We start from the raw sequence: 18245 nt of genomic DNA on the forward strand, positions 1-18245 counted from the left end.
ATGAATAAGACAGAATGCCCAGCAACGAGGCTGCCGCTATCAAACACACAAACGTGCAAAGAGATGCTGTAACTGTTGTTCTTTCACTTTGCTATTGCATGATAAAAGAACAACCATAGCTTTGCACCTATTTAGGCAGAAATGGTCAAAGGAAAGGGGTCATTTCTGAGCCAGTAGTAAGTTTCCTACTCATCGATTCGCATTGCTACGTTCTGCAGCAACTTTTGTGCATATGCAAGGAAATCCAAACCCAGATTCCTCCCATGCCTAGAACGTAAGCGCTTACTCTGGGTTTGGTAAAGCACCTAGAGAGAGCTTGTGCCTTGACAGCTAACATTCAGGGTAAACTTTCTTAGTGATGATAAAGATTTTTTTTTTTGCCATAATATGTATGACTCATGTAGAGCAAGATTTTGATAGGATTCTTCTCCTGTGATATTTCAGTTCTGTGTTAAAGTGTCTACCGAGGAGGGGATCTGTACATCAGGAGGGAGCCCAGCCACCGGCCGTCAGGGGGCAAAGACTTCTAAATGTGTGCGTCAACAAGTGGAGGGTTCCTCCAGCCACTTGGTGACCTTCAGCCTGCTTCCTCTGGAAATTGGCCTCCATAACATCAACTTTACCCTGGAGACTTCATTTGGAAGAGAAATTTTAGTAAAAACATTACGTGTAGTGGTAAGAAAAGCACTCTTTTTTTAAAAAATTATTTTTCTGGAAAAAAATGTCATTAACAATCTATGTTTAAATGATTAGGGTTGGGGGAAGGAAAGAGGGAGAGAAATGATAATGTAAATGTAACAACTGAGGAATCTGGACATTATCACAGATTTTTTTTCTACATTATTCTTGTGCTTAAAAAGTTAGCAATTATGCTTACAATTTTTAAATAAAACAATGACATTTGCTTATTATAGAAAATATGAGTACTGGAAAAACAAAGACACCAATAATCCCCACACTCTGAGATTCCAATTTGTAACAATTTGGTACATTTCTTCCAGGCTTCCCCAAAGCCACTCAAGACAAATCCAGAAAGTGTGTCTTGAAATGTATATGCCAGGTATTGAAGATAAAGCAATAAACAAAACACATTAAATCTTGCATTTAAAGAACTCACGGTCTAGAAAACTTTCCATTTATACTTGAGTAAACAGGCCAGAAAAGGCAAAAAATAAAAGAACATTTGTTAGATATTATTGACCTCACACTCTGCAGAGTGTTTGCATGTCACCAAGATGAAGATGCTTTTGCAGACGTTGAAAGAGTTTACTTCTCTTTAAATAATGCCACAATGAGTAAGGTTCTTATACAGTTATGTGCATAAATTTAAAATGGTGCTAATTTTGAAACAAGATTTGGTTCTTGCCAAGGGCAACATGGATAGTTATCAACAGATTAAGTCTTCTTAAGTCTTCATTTGGAGTTGTTTCCAGCTGTAAAATTCATGTCAGTAAACCTCTATTAATTTATTCTGTACAAGGCACATTCCTATGTATTTGCACTGTGGTTTCATGCACAGAATGGAGCAAGCTGCTTGGCTTTGAATTCTGGCACCATTAGCAACAAGACAGTGGATAAGTTACTTGACGTCTGTGTGAGTCAGTTTTTCCATCTATCAAATGGAGTAATTATAGAACCTCCTTCAGAGAAGTTTTCAGAGATAAGAGATAGGATACATAAAGCATTTAGACAAATTGCCTGGCATATAATAACTTGTATGGAAATGTTTGCTCTGACTGATACACAAATAGCCAGAAAAATCTTATAATTAAGATGCATATAACATACAAAATTAGCCTTTCTAAAATAAGAGGATATTTTTTAAATTGGGTAAGTAGTCCAGAAAAGTTGACCCAAGAAATTTGGGTCCTACAAATTTAATTATTTTCTTACTTGAATTTTTCTGTCTTTACTTTAGGCAGAAGGTGTCAAAAGAGAAAGTTTTGCTGGTGTTACTCTGGACCCTAGGGGAATTTATGGTAGGAAAATGATTTTGTAGTTTATGTATTGACTTTTTACTCTGCAAATTAAGTGTATGTGTAATTTAAAACATTACTTTTTAAAATGTTTAAATGTGTAGAATCAGAAATGCCCACTTCTTGAATCTACCTATCATGAAGATGATTTACAACATTTTATTATAAATGTCAATTCAAAGGGTACCTAATTTACATACTTATGTAACATGCATTGCTTGAAAGCCCAGTAATTCTAATTAATCACTTAAACTTAGTCCCTGTTGCTCCCACTTTCCTGCTTCTCTTTCAGTTGACATACTATGAATCCTCTCAAAGCTAAAATTTTACAAACATGTGAGTACTCAATCAAGGCCTCACTACATGTATGCAGTGTTTATTTAGAACATGGTCCAGTAACAATTATTTTCTCTTCAATAAGAGAAGACAGACTGCTGTAGTCCTTGTGCAGTGGTTATAATTTATCTTACTGTCAAATCAAATATTCTCACTTTCTTTCAGAGTTGTAGTGTTGTGTCCGGGGTCAGGGATAGGCACCACTGTTCCACCGTCCAAACAACCCACTGGAACTGGAAACTCAGACCCAGTAAAATATTAGCAAGGCAAAGTTTAGCAAAAGGAAGACACTTTATTTTTAAAGAGGAAAAGGAAGAGGAGGGGGAGACATACAGCTCCGCTTAAGGAAGAACCAGGAAAGGGGGCTTTGGAAAGGGGGAGGGCCCACAGGCCCTATGTTTCCATCTGCTTTTATAGGGGCAAGCAAGAGACCCTGGAACTTGGGTTGGCTTCCAAGTGTGGCAAGGGGTACTTTATTTGTGGTTAGCTCAGAGTTAAGGGGGCCTGTGGATATCTATTGTACTCTGTAATGATTCTAGAGGGACGCTTAGACTGAATGCACATGCACACATACACAGAGTATATATGTATTCGTTAGTGCATAGGTGTGAGTATGTACTGCCTTAAAGTTAGTTAGCCCCTTGTATTCTATTGAAGTAGTGGTGGCTTACTGTTCATTTCTGCACTTGGCTTGTTCTGCCTGTCAGCTCTTTTTCTGGTTTCTTGGTGCCAGTCCTAAAGCCATTGCCATTTGGTACTTGTCTTTACCTGTTCTCTCTCTTCTCTTTCTCCTCCTCCTGCTCCTGCTCCTCCTCCTCCTCCTCCTCCTCCTCCTCCTCCTCCTTCTTCTTCTTCATCTTTTCTCTCTCTGTCTCTGTCTCTCTGTCTCTCTGCCTCGGTCTCTCTCTCTCTCTCTCTCTCTCTTTCTCCCCCCCCTTCTCTCTCTCTCTTTTCGGTCCATCACTGCCCCACTTCCCAGAGGAATCTCCCTAATAAAGTTTGCTTTTAACTCTTTTTAGTCAGGATTAGCTAAAAGACCTAAGTAGGCCCCTCTTCTATTTTTTCATCCACAGACTCCTGGCCCTACAATAGGGCCACAGGGAAAAAAATATTTACTTATAAATCAAAGGCACTATACTCACGGCACCATTTTCTGTAGGAAAGCGAAGTGTTACCACCCTTATATTTGAAATTAGCTCAAATCACAAACTGAATGATTTCTGTAAAGTAATAAAGAAAATCCATCTTATCTTCATATATACGAATGTTAGTTGTTTTCTCTAATTTTACCTTCAAGCAGCACTCCCCTCCCCTACAGATTGCCTACTGTGGGTGATCTGCGAGCAGAGCTGTCGTGAGTTCTAAGGTTTTGGGCCTCAGAGCCATATGAACTCTCAGAGCCGGCATATTCTTTGGTTTCTCTTCCTTTTTACCGCTGATGTCTCTAGTACTGACATTTTTGCCAAAAGCTTTCTAAAATCTTACTCATCCTAGATATGAATATCAGGACAACAAGATGAGACTGATAATTTTTTCTAGAATAAATCTCTCTGGAGAAACTCTTAGTTTTAAAAATCTCTGGGCCAGAGAGTATATGTAGCTCAGTGGCAAAGTGATTGTCTAAAACACCCAGGACCCTGGTTTTAATGCCCAGCACCACAAAAACAGAACAAACAAAACAACTATGTTTCTTTTCAATCTTGCCGTAGTTTTTTTTTTCCTTATTATTTAGGCAACTCAGATTTAAACAGCTTTGTTGACATCTAGAAGGCCAAAGATTTTAAGATAACAATTCTGCACAAGATATGCCTGAGATTTTATTACATCTTTCAACATTTATGTTTTAAAATTGCTTTGCTAGTATAACACTTCTCCACATTTAGTTTAAAATAAAAACAAAAGACAACAATGCATTCAGAGGAGTAAACAGACAAGGTCTCAGAATAGGCTGTAAAGTGTTAGTAATTAAAACTGTGAGACACCAATACGAAAAGAGCCTAAACACAGAGGCATGGTGCTCAAGACTCGCTCTAGTGAGAGGAAGAGCTGGGCGGATCCGGAGTCCCTGCAGAAGCCCGTTCCTTTGTCTGAAGGACTGAATACTTCTGCAAGCAGGGAGGCATCACAGCTTCCTGAGGCACCTCAGCCTGTGGTGAGTGCCCAGCACAGTCTGCCCAAATCTCAGACTGTTCCGGACCCCCCAGGCTTCTGGGTGCAGAGAAGTGGAACAGTGGGTTAGAGGCCACTACAGCTGCCCCCCCCCCCCCCCGCTACACTTGGAAGTCTGCTGAGCTCCTGACGGATGGGCAGGCCTACACTAACCCCCGAGCCCAGCCGCGCCTAGCCATCTGCCTGCAGAGGAGGAGCTGGGCGGATCTGGAGTGCCTGCAGAAGTCCCTTCCTTTGCCTAGAGGACTGTGGATATCTCTGCAAGCAGGGAGGGATCACAGGCTCCTGAGGCACTGTGGCCTGTGGAGAGTACCCTAACCCGGCTGCAATTGAAGAGCTGTGGATCTTCCAAGGGGCAGGTGGGCGCACAGTGTCCCTGAGGCCCAGCTTGTCTGGAACTGCGGAGTTCTGAGCAGGCAGAGGAGGGACACTGGTTCTGCAGGCCCAATGGCTTGGGGTAGTGCGGTGTCAGAGGCTCAGTAGCTCCAAGCATAGAAGGGGATTTTCAACAGATCCTGAGGAAGCTTTCAAATAACACTTGAAACACAGAAATATACAAAATGACAAAACGAAAGACCAAATTACAACCTCAAACCTCCAGCCCATCTCAGGAAACCCTAGGAGCAATGTATATAGAAGAAAATATATCCCATCCACCTCATATATCGGACATAATAGCTACTGAAGTTGACAAACAACTCCAGGAAGCTTTAAAGAAATTCAAACTCGAAATAATCTCCCAGATAAAAGAAGAAATGATAAAAGAAATGAAAGAGATTCTAAATATATCTAAAGAAAACACAGATAAAAAATTGGAGGAACTAAACAAAAAGATAGAATCCCTAGACGAGCAATATAAGAAACAAACAGAATACATAATGCAGATGCACAGAGATATACAGGAAATAAAAAACTCCACTGAAAGTTGTAAAAACCGCCTTAATGAAAGTGAAGATAGAATTTCAGACCTTGAAGACATGATTGCAGCTAGTGAACAGGAAAGGAAAGATCTTTTGAAAATAACAAGGAATCAGGAAACAACAATTCAACAACTGCAAGACGATGCAAAGAAGAATAACATAAGAATGATAGGGATTAATGAAAGAGAGGGAGACAACATAAAGGATGTCAAGCGGATATTTAGAGAAGTAATAGCTGAAAATTTCCCAAGCATGAGATCAGAAACTGACATCAAGATCAGTGAAGCATATAGAACTCCAAACACTCATAACCAAAATAAAACTACACCCAGACATATAATAATCACCATCCCAGAAATCCAACACAAGAATAGATTACTAAAAGCTGTCAGAGAGAAAAGACAGATCACTTATAAAGGAAAACCTATCAGAATCACAGCAGACTTCTCAGCACAAACGATAAAGTCAAGAAGAGCATGGAGTGAAATATTCCAGATCCTAAAGCAAAATGATTTCCAACCAAGACTGATATATCCTGCAAAACTATCATTCAAAATAGATGGTGCAATACGATATTTCCATGACAAAGAACAGCTGAAGAACTTCATGAACACCAAACTGACCCTGCAAAAAATATTGAAAGACAGTTTAGATACACAAAGGAAAAAACCACTAAGCAAAGCAAATAATTAAACAGAACCGAAAGATAAAGATGCAACAGCAGAGAGATAACATTCCTACAATTAACCAGCATTTAACAGTAATAACCATTAATGTAAATGGTCTCAATGCACCAATCAAAAGAAACAGACTAGCAGAATGGATCAAGAAACAAAATCCAACCATATGCTGTTTACAGGAAACCCATCTAACCCAGAAGGATACTCACAGACTGAAAGTCAAAGGATGGAAAACAATTCTTCATGCAGCAGGAATCCAGAAAAAGGCAGGAGTAGCCATTCTGTTTGCAGACAACGTGAACTTTAAACCAACAATGACCATAAAGGACAAAGAAGGTCACTACATACTTGTAAGGGGAAAACTCCAAGAGGAAGAGATAACTATCTTAAATATATACGCACCAAACTCCAGAGCACCAAGTTATATAAAACAATTATTAACAGAAATGAAAACTCAAATTATCAGTAACACAATTGTAACAGGAGACCTTAATACGCCATTGACACCAAGGGACAGATCAACCAGACAGAAAATGAGCAAAGAAATAACAGAACTGAATCATACCTGTGAACAAATGGGTTTGATAGACATATACAGGATGTTCCACCCAACAACATCAGAATACACATTCTTCTCAGCAGTACATGGATCATTTTCTAAAATAGACCATATATTAGCTCACAGAACATATTTAAACAAGTGCAAAAGAGCTGAAATCATCCCTTGCATGTTATCGGATCATAGCGCTCTGAAATTAGAAATTAATGATAAAAGATACTGCAAAAATCCCACAAACACATGGAAACTGAATAACACACTCTTGAGTAATCAGTGGGTCACAGAGGAAATTAAAGAAGAAATCAAACAATACCTAAAAGAAAATGAAAATACAGATACAACTTACCAGAACCTGTGGGATGCAATGAAAGCCGTCCTGAGAGGAAAATTTATTGCACTGAGTTCCCACATCAGGAAAACAGAACGAATACAAATAAATAACTTGATGCTACACCTCAAACAGCTAGAAAAAGAAGAGCAAGTCAAGCCCAAAGCCAAAAGAAGAGAGGAAATTATAAAAATCAGAGCAGAAATCAATGCAATAGAGACTAAGAGAACAATCCAAAGAATCAACAAATCAAAGAGTTGGTTCTTTGAAAGAATAAATAAAATCGATAAGCCCCTAGCCAACCTTATTAAAAAAAGGGAAGAAAAAGCTCAAATTCATGCAATAAGAAATGAAAAAGGAGAAATCACTACAGACCCAATAGAAATACAGAAGATCATCAACACCTACTTCGAAAACCTCTACTCTCGAAAGTTTGATAACACAGAAGAAATAGACAGATTCTTAGAAGCATATGAAGTGCCAAAGCTAGATCAAGAGGATGTAAAACTGTTGAATAACCCAATCTCTGTTACTGAAATTGAAAATGTAATTAAGTCCTTACCCACCAAGAAGAGCCCAGGCCCAGATGGATTCACTGCAGAATTCTACAAGAAATACAAAGAAGACCTAATGCCGACACTCCTCAAACTGTTCAATGAAATTGAAAGGGAAGCAATCCTTCCTAAGTCGTTCCTGGAAGCAAATATTACTCTAGTACCAAAACCTGAGAAAGACCCAACTAAAAAAGAGAACTATAGACTGATCTCCCTAATGAACACAGATGCAAAAATCCTCAATAAAATATTGGCAAATAGGATCCAGCAAATCATCAAGAAGATTATACACCATGACCAAGTGGGATTCATCCCAGGAATGCAAGGATGGTTCAACATACGCAAATCAATAAATGTAATCCACCATATCAATAAAGCCAAAAATAAGAATCACATGATCATTTCTATAGATGCAGAAAAAGCCTTCGATAAGGTCCAACATTTATTCATGATAAAAACTCTACAGAAAATTGGAATAGATGGTCTTCACCTCAATATAATAAAGGCCATTTATGACAAACCAACAGCCAGCATCATTCTAAATGGCCAAAAATTGAAAGCCTTTACTTTAAAATCAGGCACAAGACAAGGATGTCCTTTATCACCACTCCTATTTAATATAGTACTGGAAGTACTAGCCAAAGCAATTAGGCAAGAAAGAGAAATAAAAGGGGTAAAGATAAGAAAAGAAGAAGTTAAGTTATCATTGTTTGCAGATGACATGATACTCTACATAGAAGACCCCCTAAACTCCATTGAAATACTCTTAGATACAATAAATAAATTCAGTAATGTGGCTGGATACAAAATCAATACTCAGAAATCAATAGCATTCCTATACACGAACAACAAAATTACAGAGAGGGAAATAAGAGAAACTGGACTATTCACATTAGCAAGCAAAAAAATGAAATATTTAGGAATTACTCTTACGAAAGAAGTGAAAGACTTATACAGTGAAAACTATAATACACTGAAAAAGGAAATTGAAGATGATCTCAGAAAATGGAAAGACATCCCTTGCTCATGGATAGGAAGAACAAACATTGTGAAGATGGCCATTCTCCCAAAACTCTTATACAGATTCAATGCAATCCCAATAGAAATACCATCAACATACCTTATAGATCTAGAGAAATCACTCCTAAATTTCATCTGGAACCAGAAGAGACCTAGAATCGCAAAGGCAATTCTAAGCAGCAAAGGCAAAGCAGGAGGCATCACAATCCCTGACTTGAAATTATACTACAAAGCAACAGTAGTAAAATCAACATGGTATTGGAATCAAAACAGAGGCGAAGATCAATGGAATAGATTAGAAGATACAACCACAACTACAAACACACTCAACCACCTTATCTTTGATAAAGGAGCCAAGCAGGTTCACTGGAAGAACGACAGTCTCTTTAATAAATGGTGCTGGAAAAACTGGCTCTCCATTTGCCGAAAACTAAAGCTAGACCCATGTCTATCACCATGTACTAAATTAAAATGTAAATGGGTCAAAGATCTGAATATTAAAACAGAAACACTAAATCTATTGGAAGACAAAGTGGGTAGAAACCTTGGAGACATAGGAGTAGGTAGAGAATTCATGAACAGGACTCAAACCGCACGGGAAACACTTCCCAGAATCAATAACTGGGACCACATCTTATTAAAAAGTTTCTGCATGTCAAAAGAAATCTCCAGCATAGTGAAAAGAAAACCCACAAACTGGGAAAAGATTTTAGTGAACTCTCTCTCAGACAAGGGACTCTTGTCTAAAACATATAAAGAATTAAAAAAACTCAGACCTCCAAAATTCAAAGATCCAATCCAAAAATGGGCATCTGAGATGAATACGCAATTCTCAGATGAAGAAATGCAAATGGCAAATAAATATATGAAAACATGCTCATCATCATTGGTCATCAGAGAAATGCAAATTAAAACCACACTGAGATTCCATCTCACTCCTGAAAGAATGGCCAGGATCAAGAAAACCAACAACAACAAATGCTGGAGAGGATGTGGGGAAAAAGGAACTCTCCTGCACTGTTGGTGGGAGTGTAGACTGGTACAGCCTTTGTGGAGGTCTGTCTGGAGGTTTCTCAAAAAGTTGGGATTGGAAATCCCATTTATTCCAGCTATTCCACTTCTAGGCATATTCCCAGAAGAACTGAAAGCATCATACCACAGTGATTTATGTGCACCTATGTTTATAGCAGCACAATTTGTAATCGCCAGATCTTGGAAACAACCCAAGTGTCCATCAACTGAGGAATGGATAAAAAAGTTGTGGTATTTCTATACAATGGAATATTATTCAGCTATAAAGAAGGATCACATTGAGATATTTATCAATAAATGGGCGCAGCTTGAGACCATACTCATAAGTGAAATAAATCAATCTCGCATGTACGAATACCGAATAGTTTCCCTAATGTAAGTAATGATTCAAATATATGAAAATATGTGGCAATCATGATTCCCCATTATGTGGCCTTGAAGCCTTATAAAATTTTCACTTATTAATTAGAAAGGCTTTATTCCGGGCTTCTTGATATGGAAATATTTGAAGCTATAGTATATGAAGTTTTATCCAAATATCTCAAGGAAAAAGACAGACACTATGGTAACTATTATTCTTTAAAAAAATTATTTAGTTATTTCTTATGTTTATTTTAATTAAGGGAAAAATTTAAAAAATTAGGATATATAATAGTAACTCTTTTCGATTTCCTATTAACTTGTTTTGAAGTCCTGTAATGCTCCCACGATCTTGTTTTGACTGATTAGACTCTGTTCCATTCTGTGGGATAGTATCAGGTCCGAGGGTATAGGCAACTACTTTGAAGGCAGTAAGATTCACTAAGATGCCCATTCTGGTTTGACTATTGTCTCCTTTGGAAGTCCTGTAATGTTTACAATGTCTAAGTTTTATTGGTCTTGTTCTCTACTGTTTTGTCCAACTTTATAATATCTAATGAGATAGACAAATCTTTTTAAGGAAACAAGAGACAACGTTGATAACTATTGTTAATAACCGTATACTCTGTTCTACATCATGTGCTAAGTCTATCCTTGGTTTTCACTGACAGCTTTGTTCTGCCATATTTGACTTTATTCTCCCCCCCCCAAAAAGTAATAAGAACTAAGGAGTAATAAAATCTAAAATGTGTAAATTTTGTTGTAAAAAGAGAGGAAGGGGAAAAAAGAGCTCTAACGGATATAACAGCAAGTGTGTATAGGGATGTTGAATAGCTGACTATATTAATGTTTTTGGATCATTGAACACAGCTGTTTGTAGTCTCTCTGTTTGAATGTCTACTTTGTATTCTTTGATACTGTGATTTGAGCAACTATTTCCAAGATGATAATATGTAATCTATTAACAGGTGATTTCTTACTGTTATGCTTTTTTTTGTAGTTCTGTATTATATGTAACCTTACACTGCTTTGTTTTGTTTTGTGTTTTTCTCTTTTTCCTCTTAAATAAAAAAAAAAAAAAAAAGACTAGCTCTAGTCCAGCTCTGTCTTCTCTCCTTCGCCATCCCTTGCTCCTGACTCTGTGATCTTAGCTGCAGAACATTAAGTTCTCCACTCCCTCAATTCCCGGCTCCCCAGCACCCTAGGCTTGGTGGATCATTCTCATGTTTTATCTTCTCCTTTTATCCTTGACCCCATTTTCACTTCCCTTCTTCCAAATACATCCACTCAACTGTGTTTGGCATATGTCTTCAAATAGGCAAGTACTATATATAATTTTCATATATAAAAAAGTTATTTCCCTATATTGTTCAGGTCTGTTTCTTAAATTTTTAAACTCAACACTAAATAAATGAACTCAACACTCAGTTTTAAAGAAATACCTCTATTGCTATATGAACATTTAATTCACTACTTTTACATAGAATTTCAGAGTATGTTTTCTCACAGTATTTCTTTCTTCCTTTTTTTTTTGTCTTTTTCATTTTTATCGGTACTCCCCAGGGGATTGAACTCACGACCGCCTGCTTGCAAGGCAGCTGCTTATGCCGCTGAGCTAAATCCCCAGCCCCCTCTCACAGTATTTCTTATTTATCCCCTGGTGATGGACTCCTCATTACCATTGAACAACATTGCAGAAAAAGTTATATATATATATATATATATATATATATATATATATATATGGAGATACATAGATGATAGGTAGATAAATACTTAATTTGAAAAAACTATATAAAAAGCTCAATAGGCATTTATCTAGACTACATTTCCAGAATCCAGCAATGGGACTGTTGAATCAAAGATTCTGCATACATATGTCATTCATTTCTACCATATTGCTCTTCTAAATGTCTGCATTATTTACACTTCCCCCAGCAGTGTGTGATGGTTCTCTTTGCTCCACATCCTCCCCAACACTTATTGTTACTCACCACTCAAAAACATGGCATGTTTGATATGCATAGAGTAGTAGCTCATCGTTTTAATTTGGATAATTCTGTTTACTAGCATTTTAAGCTTTTCTTCATATGTGTTGGTGTGTTTGGGTTCATCAGTCAATTGCCTATTCATGTCTTTTGAAGTTTTTCTAATTTCCATTTGAATTTTTCTTGCATATTTCTTCTTAGTTTTGTTTCTTTGTACTTCTTTGAGCACCAACAAATCTTCATGGATTTTAAAAAGGAATTCTTTATTCCAAAATAGTCAAATTCACCATAATGCCATCTTATGGTTTTTATTTGGGAGACAATCTTTAAGAAATCTTAGTCTACCTTTCGTTCACAAAGACAATTTGTTATTGTACTGATTGTCCAGATTTGACTTTTAAATGTTTTAACCTTTCTGGAATCTGCCTTTATATGTGAGGTCATGATCAATCTTGTCATGCTCTCTGATAAGTAAAGTTGACTTCCTTAGTTTTGTCATTCTTCTTTAGCCTTCTATCTCGTAGTGGAGTTGCCAGTGAAAATTGAAATAATCAAGTGCAGATATCAATGGAGAAAGTGGTGAAAAATCATATTTCAACATTCACAAACAATCCCTCAGTAATAAGTGCCATCTACTGAGGATGAACTGTATGCCAGGCTCTTTGTCTATATTATTTTTATCCTTACAGAAAGACTTTGAAGAAAATATCATTACTTCCATTTAACTAATGAACAAACTGGGGCACAAGAAAGTTGTGTCTTGGGTCAGGGATTTAGGTCAGCAGCTCAAGCACTTGCCTGGTAAGCATGAGGTCCTGAGTTTGGTCCCAGGTACCAAAAAAAAAAGAAGAGTGTGTCTTGCTCAATGTCCTATACATAGTAAGTTCTTTTGAACTCCATGCACTGGTAAACACATTGCAAAACTCTTAAGTGCCTTTGTGGAGTTTTATTTTAACATAAATACTCAGTGTTTATTAAGGATTAGTGAATAAAAAAGTTTCATGTGTACATTCCTGCATCTTTGGTTTGTTAGTTAAATTACAAGATGCTCACTGCTTTAGCCTCCTCCATGTGTCAAGGACTATGCAGAGTGCTAAAGCTGTAATTTGGGTAAGAGTTGCTTCCTGCTTTGAAAGAGATTTCTTGGCAATACCATGGGAGGTGTATACTCTTTATGAGGACTACAGTGGATTCTGGTAAAACCTCCTTGGCTCAGATCATGATTCCATCTGTACTAGTTCTGCAACCCTGTTCAAGTTACTTTCTAAACCCAATTTCCTTATCTATAAAATTAAAATAATAAAAATAGGCCCAGCATATGGGATTCATGAAGATTCAATGTAATTATGCATTTAAAGAGCCCAGTACAGTGGTTGGTAGTCTATCAGTACAATAATAAATGTTATCATTTTATGATGATGAAAAGCAGTGACAGATTATAACAGAAAAATTCTCGGATACCAGTGTGCTAAAATTCTACAATCAAAGGCATATAGAGAACATCTCTAAATTAGAAAGGAAGGAGAAAGTGGAAAACTTTTCAGATCTTCCCAATGGAGCTAGTGTTCAAATAACCTTGAGTAGGAAATTACATGCTGTTTATTTTTAGATTTCAGTTCCAGGAACAAATTTCTCTCTTTGGACAAAAAGCCATCTTACCTTTTACTGGTGAATAAAATTGATACAACCTATTTATTTCATATCTTGTTATGACCTGCAATCTTATAGCCAAGTTTAGTATTTTACTTAAAGATATTATACAAGCCTGGAGTTTGATTTTAAAATCTTTTTCTTTCTTTGTAACTTTAATAACATTATTATAAAAGAATATTTTACTCCAAAAAGTCTTTGGCTGCAGACACATTATAAATAATCAAAATAGTTTCTTCCCTGAAAAACTCTGTAAACCTAATCATTTTAAAAATTACAGGTACTGTTACCAGACGAAAGGAACTTCCATACAAGATACCATTAGATTTGGTCCCAAAAACAAATGTTAAGAGGATTTTGAGTGTAAAAGGTAAATTAACACAACCTATTTTTGTTACTTATTTCTCTGTGTATGTGAATGTGCGTGCCTGTCTGTGTGTGTGTGTGTGTGTGTGTGTGTGTGTGTGTGTGTGTGTGTATGTGATACTGAGAATTAAACCCAGGGCCTTCACACTGAGCTGTAGCTTCAGCCTTATTTACTCATTTATTTATCAGACAGCATCTGGCTAACTTGATCAGGTTGGGCTTATATTTGTTATCCTTTTGCTCCATCTTCTGAGTATTACAGGCATGTACCACCAAGCCCAACTTAATTACATCATTCTATTTATATTTATCTGATTCCCTGCGCACTCACATCTTCTTTGACCCACCTATTATTCGCCTACAAATACTTGATCACTTTTCCAACCATCTTTTTCCACTGGCCTGACTAAAATGAAGATTAATTCTCCCATGATGGAGAACAAAGACTGCCTGTGGTCAAAGACTTCTCTTAAAAAAGTGCAGCTGCTTATAGACTTAAAGAGTTTTTTATGGTTTCAACTCCAAAGAAAGCTTTATGCTTTACTCTGGCCCCAAGACAACATCACTCTTCTGCTGAATACTAGTTCCGGAAGGGTTATCTTAGTCGGATTATGCTGTTATAATGAAATACCTAAGCGTGGATAATTTATAAAGAACAGACATTTGTTTCTCACTGCTCTAGAAGCTGCAGAGTCCAAGCTCTAAGTCTGGTAGATTCGATGTCTACCAGGGGCTCCTCTTCACTTCTCAACTAGTGTCTTGTCTCTGCATCCTCACAGGGCAGCAGGAGGAAGAGCAGAATGACAGGAAGGGGTGAACAGCTCCCTCACATTTGTTTCATAACTTCATTAATCCCATTGAGGAGGACAGGGATCTCATCATCTCCCCAAATTCTCACCTTTTAATACCACACCCTTGCTGAGTAGATTTCAATATATGGGTTCTGAATGGACACATGCATTGGTAGGGACTCTCTTCTCCCCAGGACACTTGAAGACATGGCGTGTTTGATGGACTTTGCTGATGTCTTGCCTTAGCAATTCAATAATAGACCGTCAGAATGATGGAATGCCCTGGCTATATTTTACCTCACAGAAAACCTTGGAATCACAGGATGTTAGTTTGGAAAGTCCCTTTTTGATCTTGTGCAATCTTGTTGTTCAATCTATAAGAAAATGGTTTGTAAAAGATTGCACAGTGAGTTACAGAGTGATTACCATACTCCCTGCTCAGGCCTTTGCTTTACTTTGTAGGAGGACTGGTGAGTATGCAACGTCTAAACCCATGAACGGCCACAGATTTGCCATGTATTATGTCTGTGTAATCATGGCAGTTGCAATAATCTGTCCACTGCATCCTTATATCATCTACTACTATAGTATAGAGATACTGCTTAAGGCTTCATTTTGTTTCTTTTAAATTCAGGTTCCAAGCCAAATCCTTTTTCTCACCCATTTCTGAGAAGCAAGTGAACTGCTTAGATAAAAAAAAAAAAAAAGAATAGAGATAGTTGTTCTTCTCTTTAGCGTATGTGCTGCTGAAGCGTGCACAGCTCCTCTCCTTAGAATGCTCTATGATCCGCTGGTAGGCAGTAGTCATGTCTACTTGGCTTCTTCTTGTTTCAGGGATGCTGATGGGTGAGGTCCTGTCTACTGTCCTGAGTAAGGAAGGCATCGATATCATAACCCACCTCCCCAGGGGCAATGCGGAGGCAGAGCTGATGAGCATCGTCCCAGTGTTCTACGTTTTTCACTATTTGGAGGCAGGAAATAATTGGAACATTTTTTATCCTCATTCATTGACTAAAAAACAGTACCTGAAGAAAAAAATAAAAGAAGGTAAAAATAAAAAATACTCTCTTTTCCTTAATAATCTAGTGATTGTAAAATAAATATTATAAACTAGTATTTAAGTTGTTATGATTATATAAATGCTTTATTTCAAAAGCATTTTAGCCAAAAAAGGTTCTGAGAGGGATCCTACTGTGTGAATAAATATGTGTACTATTTCTGTAGCATTTTGGCTTCATGTACCAAAATGCCTGGATGAGAAACAAGACACCTGCATTCCAAACTCCTTGGAGCACTTCCTTCCTCTTTGAATGAGATCAGAATGTTCTGCTCGATAAATTCCCAGTTCAAGTAATTCGCATGCTTCCTTTGAGGAGCTCAGTTTTGGCTGCACAGCATGTGTTTACTGCCCAACACCAAAGGAAGCTTACCGCCCCCTGGGGCTGATGTAGTCCTGTGAGTAGAAATGAAGATCAGTAAGGCATTGTACCCTTCTGCTGTCTTTAGGGATGGTGAGCATCATGTCCTACAGAAATGCTGACTACTCATACAGCATGTGGAAGGGTGCAAGTGGTAGCACTTGGTAAGTAGCAAGTCTTAACTTGTACTTTCACATGGGAGCCAAGTAAAGCATAATAACTGTAATGGAAATTCCATTGTCCAGTTGCGCAGTCTTTAGTCATTCTAAACTTAGTCATTCTTCAACTCCTCTCTTTCTCTTACAACCCACATCAGATCCAGAAAGTATGCCTGGCTATACCTTCAAAATAATACATCCTGAGGGCCTGGGACTTAGCTCAGTGGCACAAGCACCTGCCTGGCAAGCATGAGGTTGTGAGTTCAATCCCTGGTACCAAAAAAAAAAAATCCTGAATCTGACTACTTCTCACCATGTCTACTCCATCATTCTAGTTCACACCATCCTCCTCTCTGAATTACTGCACTAGCCTCCTCTAATCTTCTGGGCTCTGACTTTGATCCTCTTTACTCTATACTCAACACAGCAACTAGAATGACCGTACTAAAATGTAAGTTGGTCATGGCACTCAGAACCATTGGGGAGTTTCCCATTGGCCCTGGATCATTGTTAACCTTCATATACATGTGATGTACATGATATATACGGATGTATATGACATATATGATATATATGAATTCATATACAGTCCCTTCTTGAGGGATTTAAATAATCATAACTAGTGTCAAACCATAGCTGTCATTCTGCAACTTGCCTTTTTCTTATCAAGATTTAGTCATTTAGCTCTAGCATAACTATATGTACAGATATAGTTCATTCCTTTTCCTTGTCATGTTATATTACATTTTTACAAATATATATATAGCATATATTTTTATCCATTCTCATTTGATGGACAGTTATTTCCGGTTTTTACTCTTAGAAACAGTATTGTAATAAACAGCTTCATGTGTCTTTTTATACATGTATATGCGTCTCTCTAGGTTACATCCCTAGAGATGGAATTGCTGGAGAATAAGAAATGCATGTCTTCCATTTTTATCATATTTCTCTTCAAAGTGACTTTACAGATTCTTTTCTACTAAAAAATTTTACTACTAGAACCTATTGAAAAGCTTAAGGAGTGAAATCAAACTATAAGAACATCTAGAGGTAGTCTTGGGACTACTATAAAAGCAAGTTATGTAACCTACTCTTTCTCTTTTCCTCCAAATCACAGTCAAAGTATGAATCTCAAGCCAGTGTGAAGAAGAGGGGGGGGGAAAAAAAAAAGACAACCTGAGCAGAATGTATTTGCTTTACTGCTAGGGAAGACCTGTCTAGAAACCCACCCTCTGAGGGCTCTAGGGCTGGGGCCATGACCAGAGTAACAAGTACTAGGAGAGAAGAGCGCTTATCCCTATTACACATTTAACTGCCAGAACTATTGTAGGTGTGTTCACACATTTACTCCTTATAATAAAACTCAAGAGTTGGAATCTTTTTTCTCCTTATTGCCATTGCCTGTTTCAAGATCAAACTGAAACACAGATTGGGAAATAATGGCCCAGCTGCTAAGAAACGGAGAACCAGCCTGGCAGTCTGACTACCTTCCTACTCCTCCTTAGCATGCTAGCAGAAGAGCCATCCTAATCCCAAATCCCAGGAGAGCCCCAGGTAACACACAGGCCGATCAGTCACCTGGTGTGGGATCAGTACAGGGACATAGTCCTCCTCTTCCGCCTGGGAGCAGACTGTGAGAGGAATGGAAGGTGTTTAAATTCTTTCCCCTAAAACTCCTCAAATGGAAAATGAACTTCTGTGTGTCACCAGAAGAACCACCAGAAACAAGCACTTAATTGTGGAGAGGCAAGTTCCAATTAATGTCAACAAATTTCTTCTAATAATTAAAGCTGTTAGAGCAAAGATTTAGAACAAGCTAAAAATTCATAACCAGATAAATTGTTTTGTGCATCTGCATCAAAATACTGTAATGAAATATATAAAATCATCTGTAAAAGAATGAGGAAATATTATATGTAAATATAGACCTACAAAGT

The 18245-nt window shown here is 37.6% G+C and overlaps 1 protein-coding gene across 1 annotated transcript in view; it reads left to right on the forward strand.

The window, feature by feature from the left end:
* Positions 1-18245, forward strand: part of C5 (complement C5) — an 87360-nt gene that overhangs the window by 42443 nt on the left and 26672 nt on the right. The window contains exons 21-25 of the mRNA XM_003479135.4: positions 445-675; positions 1919-1979; positions 13853-13942; positions 15564-15776; positions 16236-16311. Of these exons, the coding sequence (XP_003479183.1) occupies positions 445-675; positions 1919-1979; positions 13853-13942; positions 15564-15776; positions 16236-16311 (671 nt within the window). The remainder of the gene's footprint in view (positions 1-444; positions 676-1918; positions 1980-13852; positions 13943-15563; positions 15777-16235; positions 16312-18245) is intronic.

This window comes from Cavia porcellus, unplaced genomic scaffold (assembly GCF_034190915.1).
Source record: "Cavia porcellus strain 051 isolate PalLab524CR breed Dunkin Hartley unplaced genomic scaffold, mCavPor4.1 scaffold_1, whole genome shotgun sequence".
NCBI lineage: Eukaryota > Metazoa > Chordata > Mammalia > Rodentia > Caviidae > Cavia > Cavia porcellus.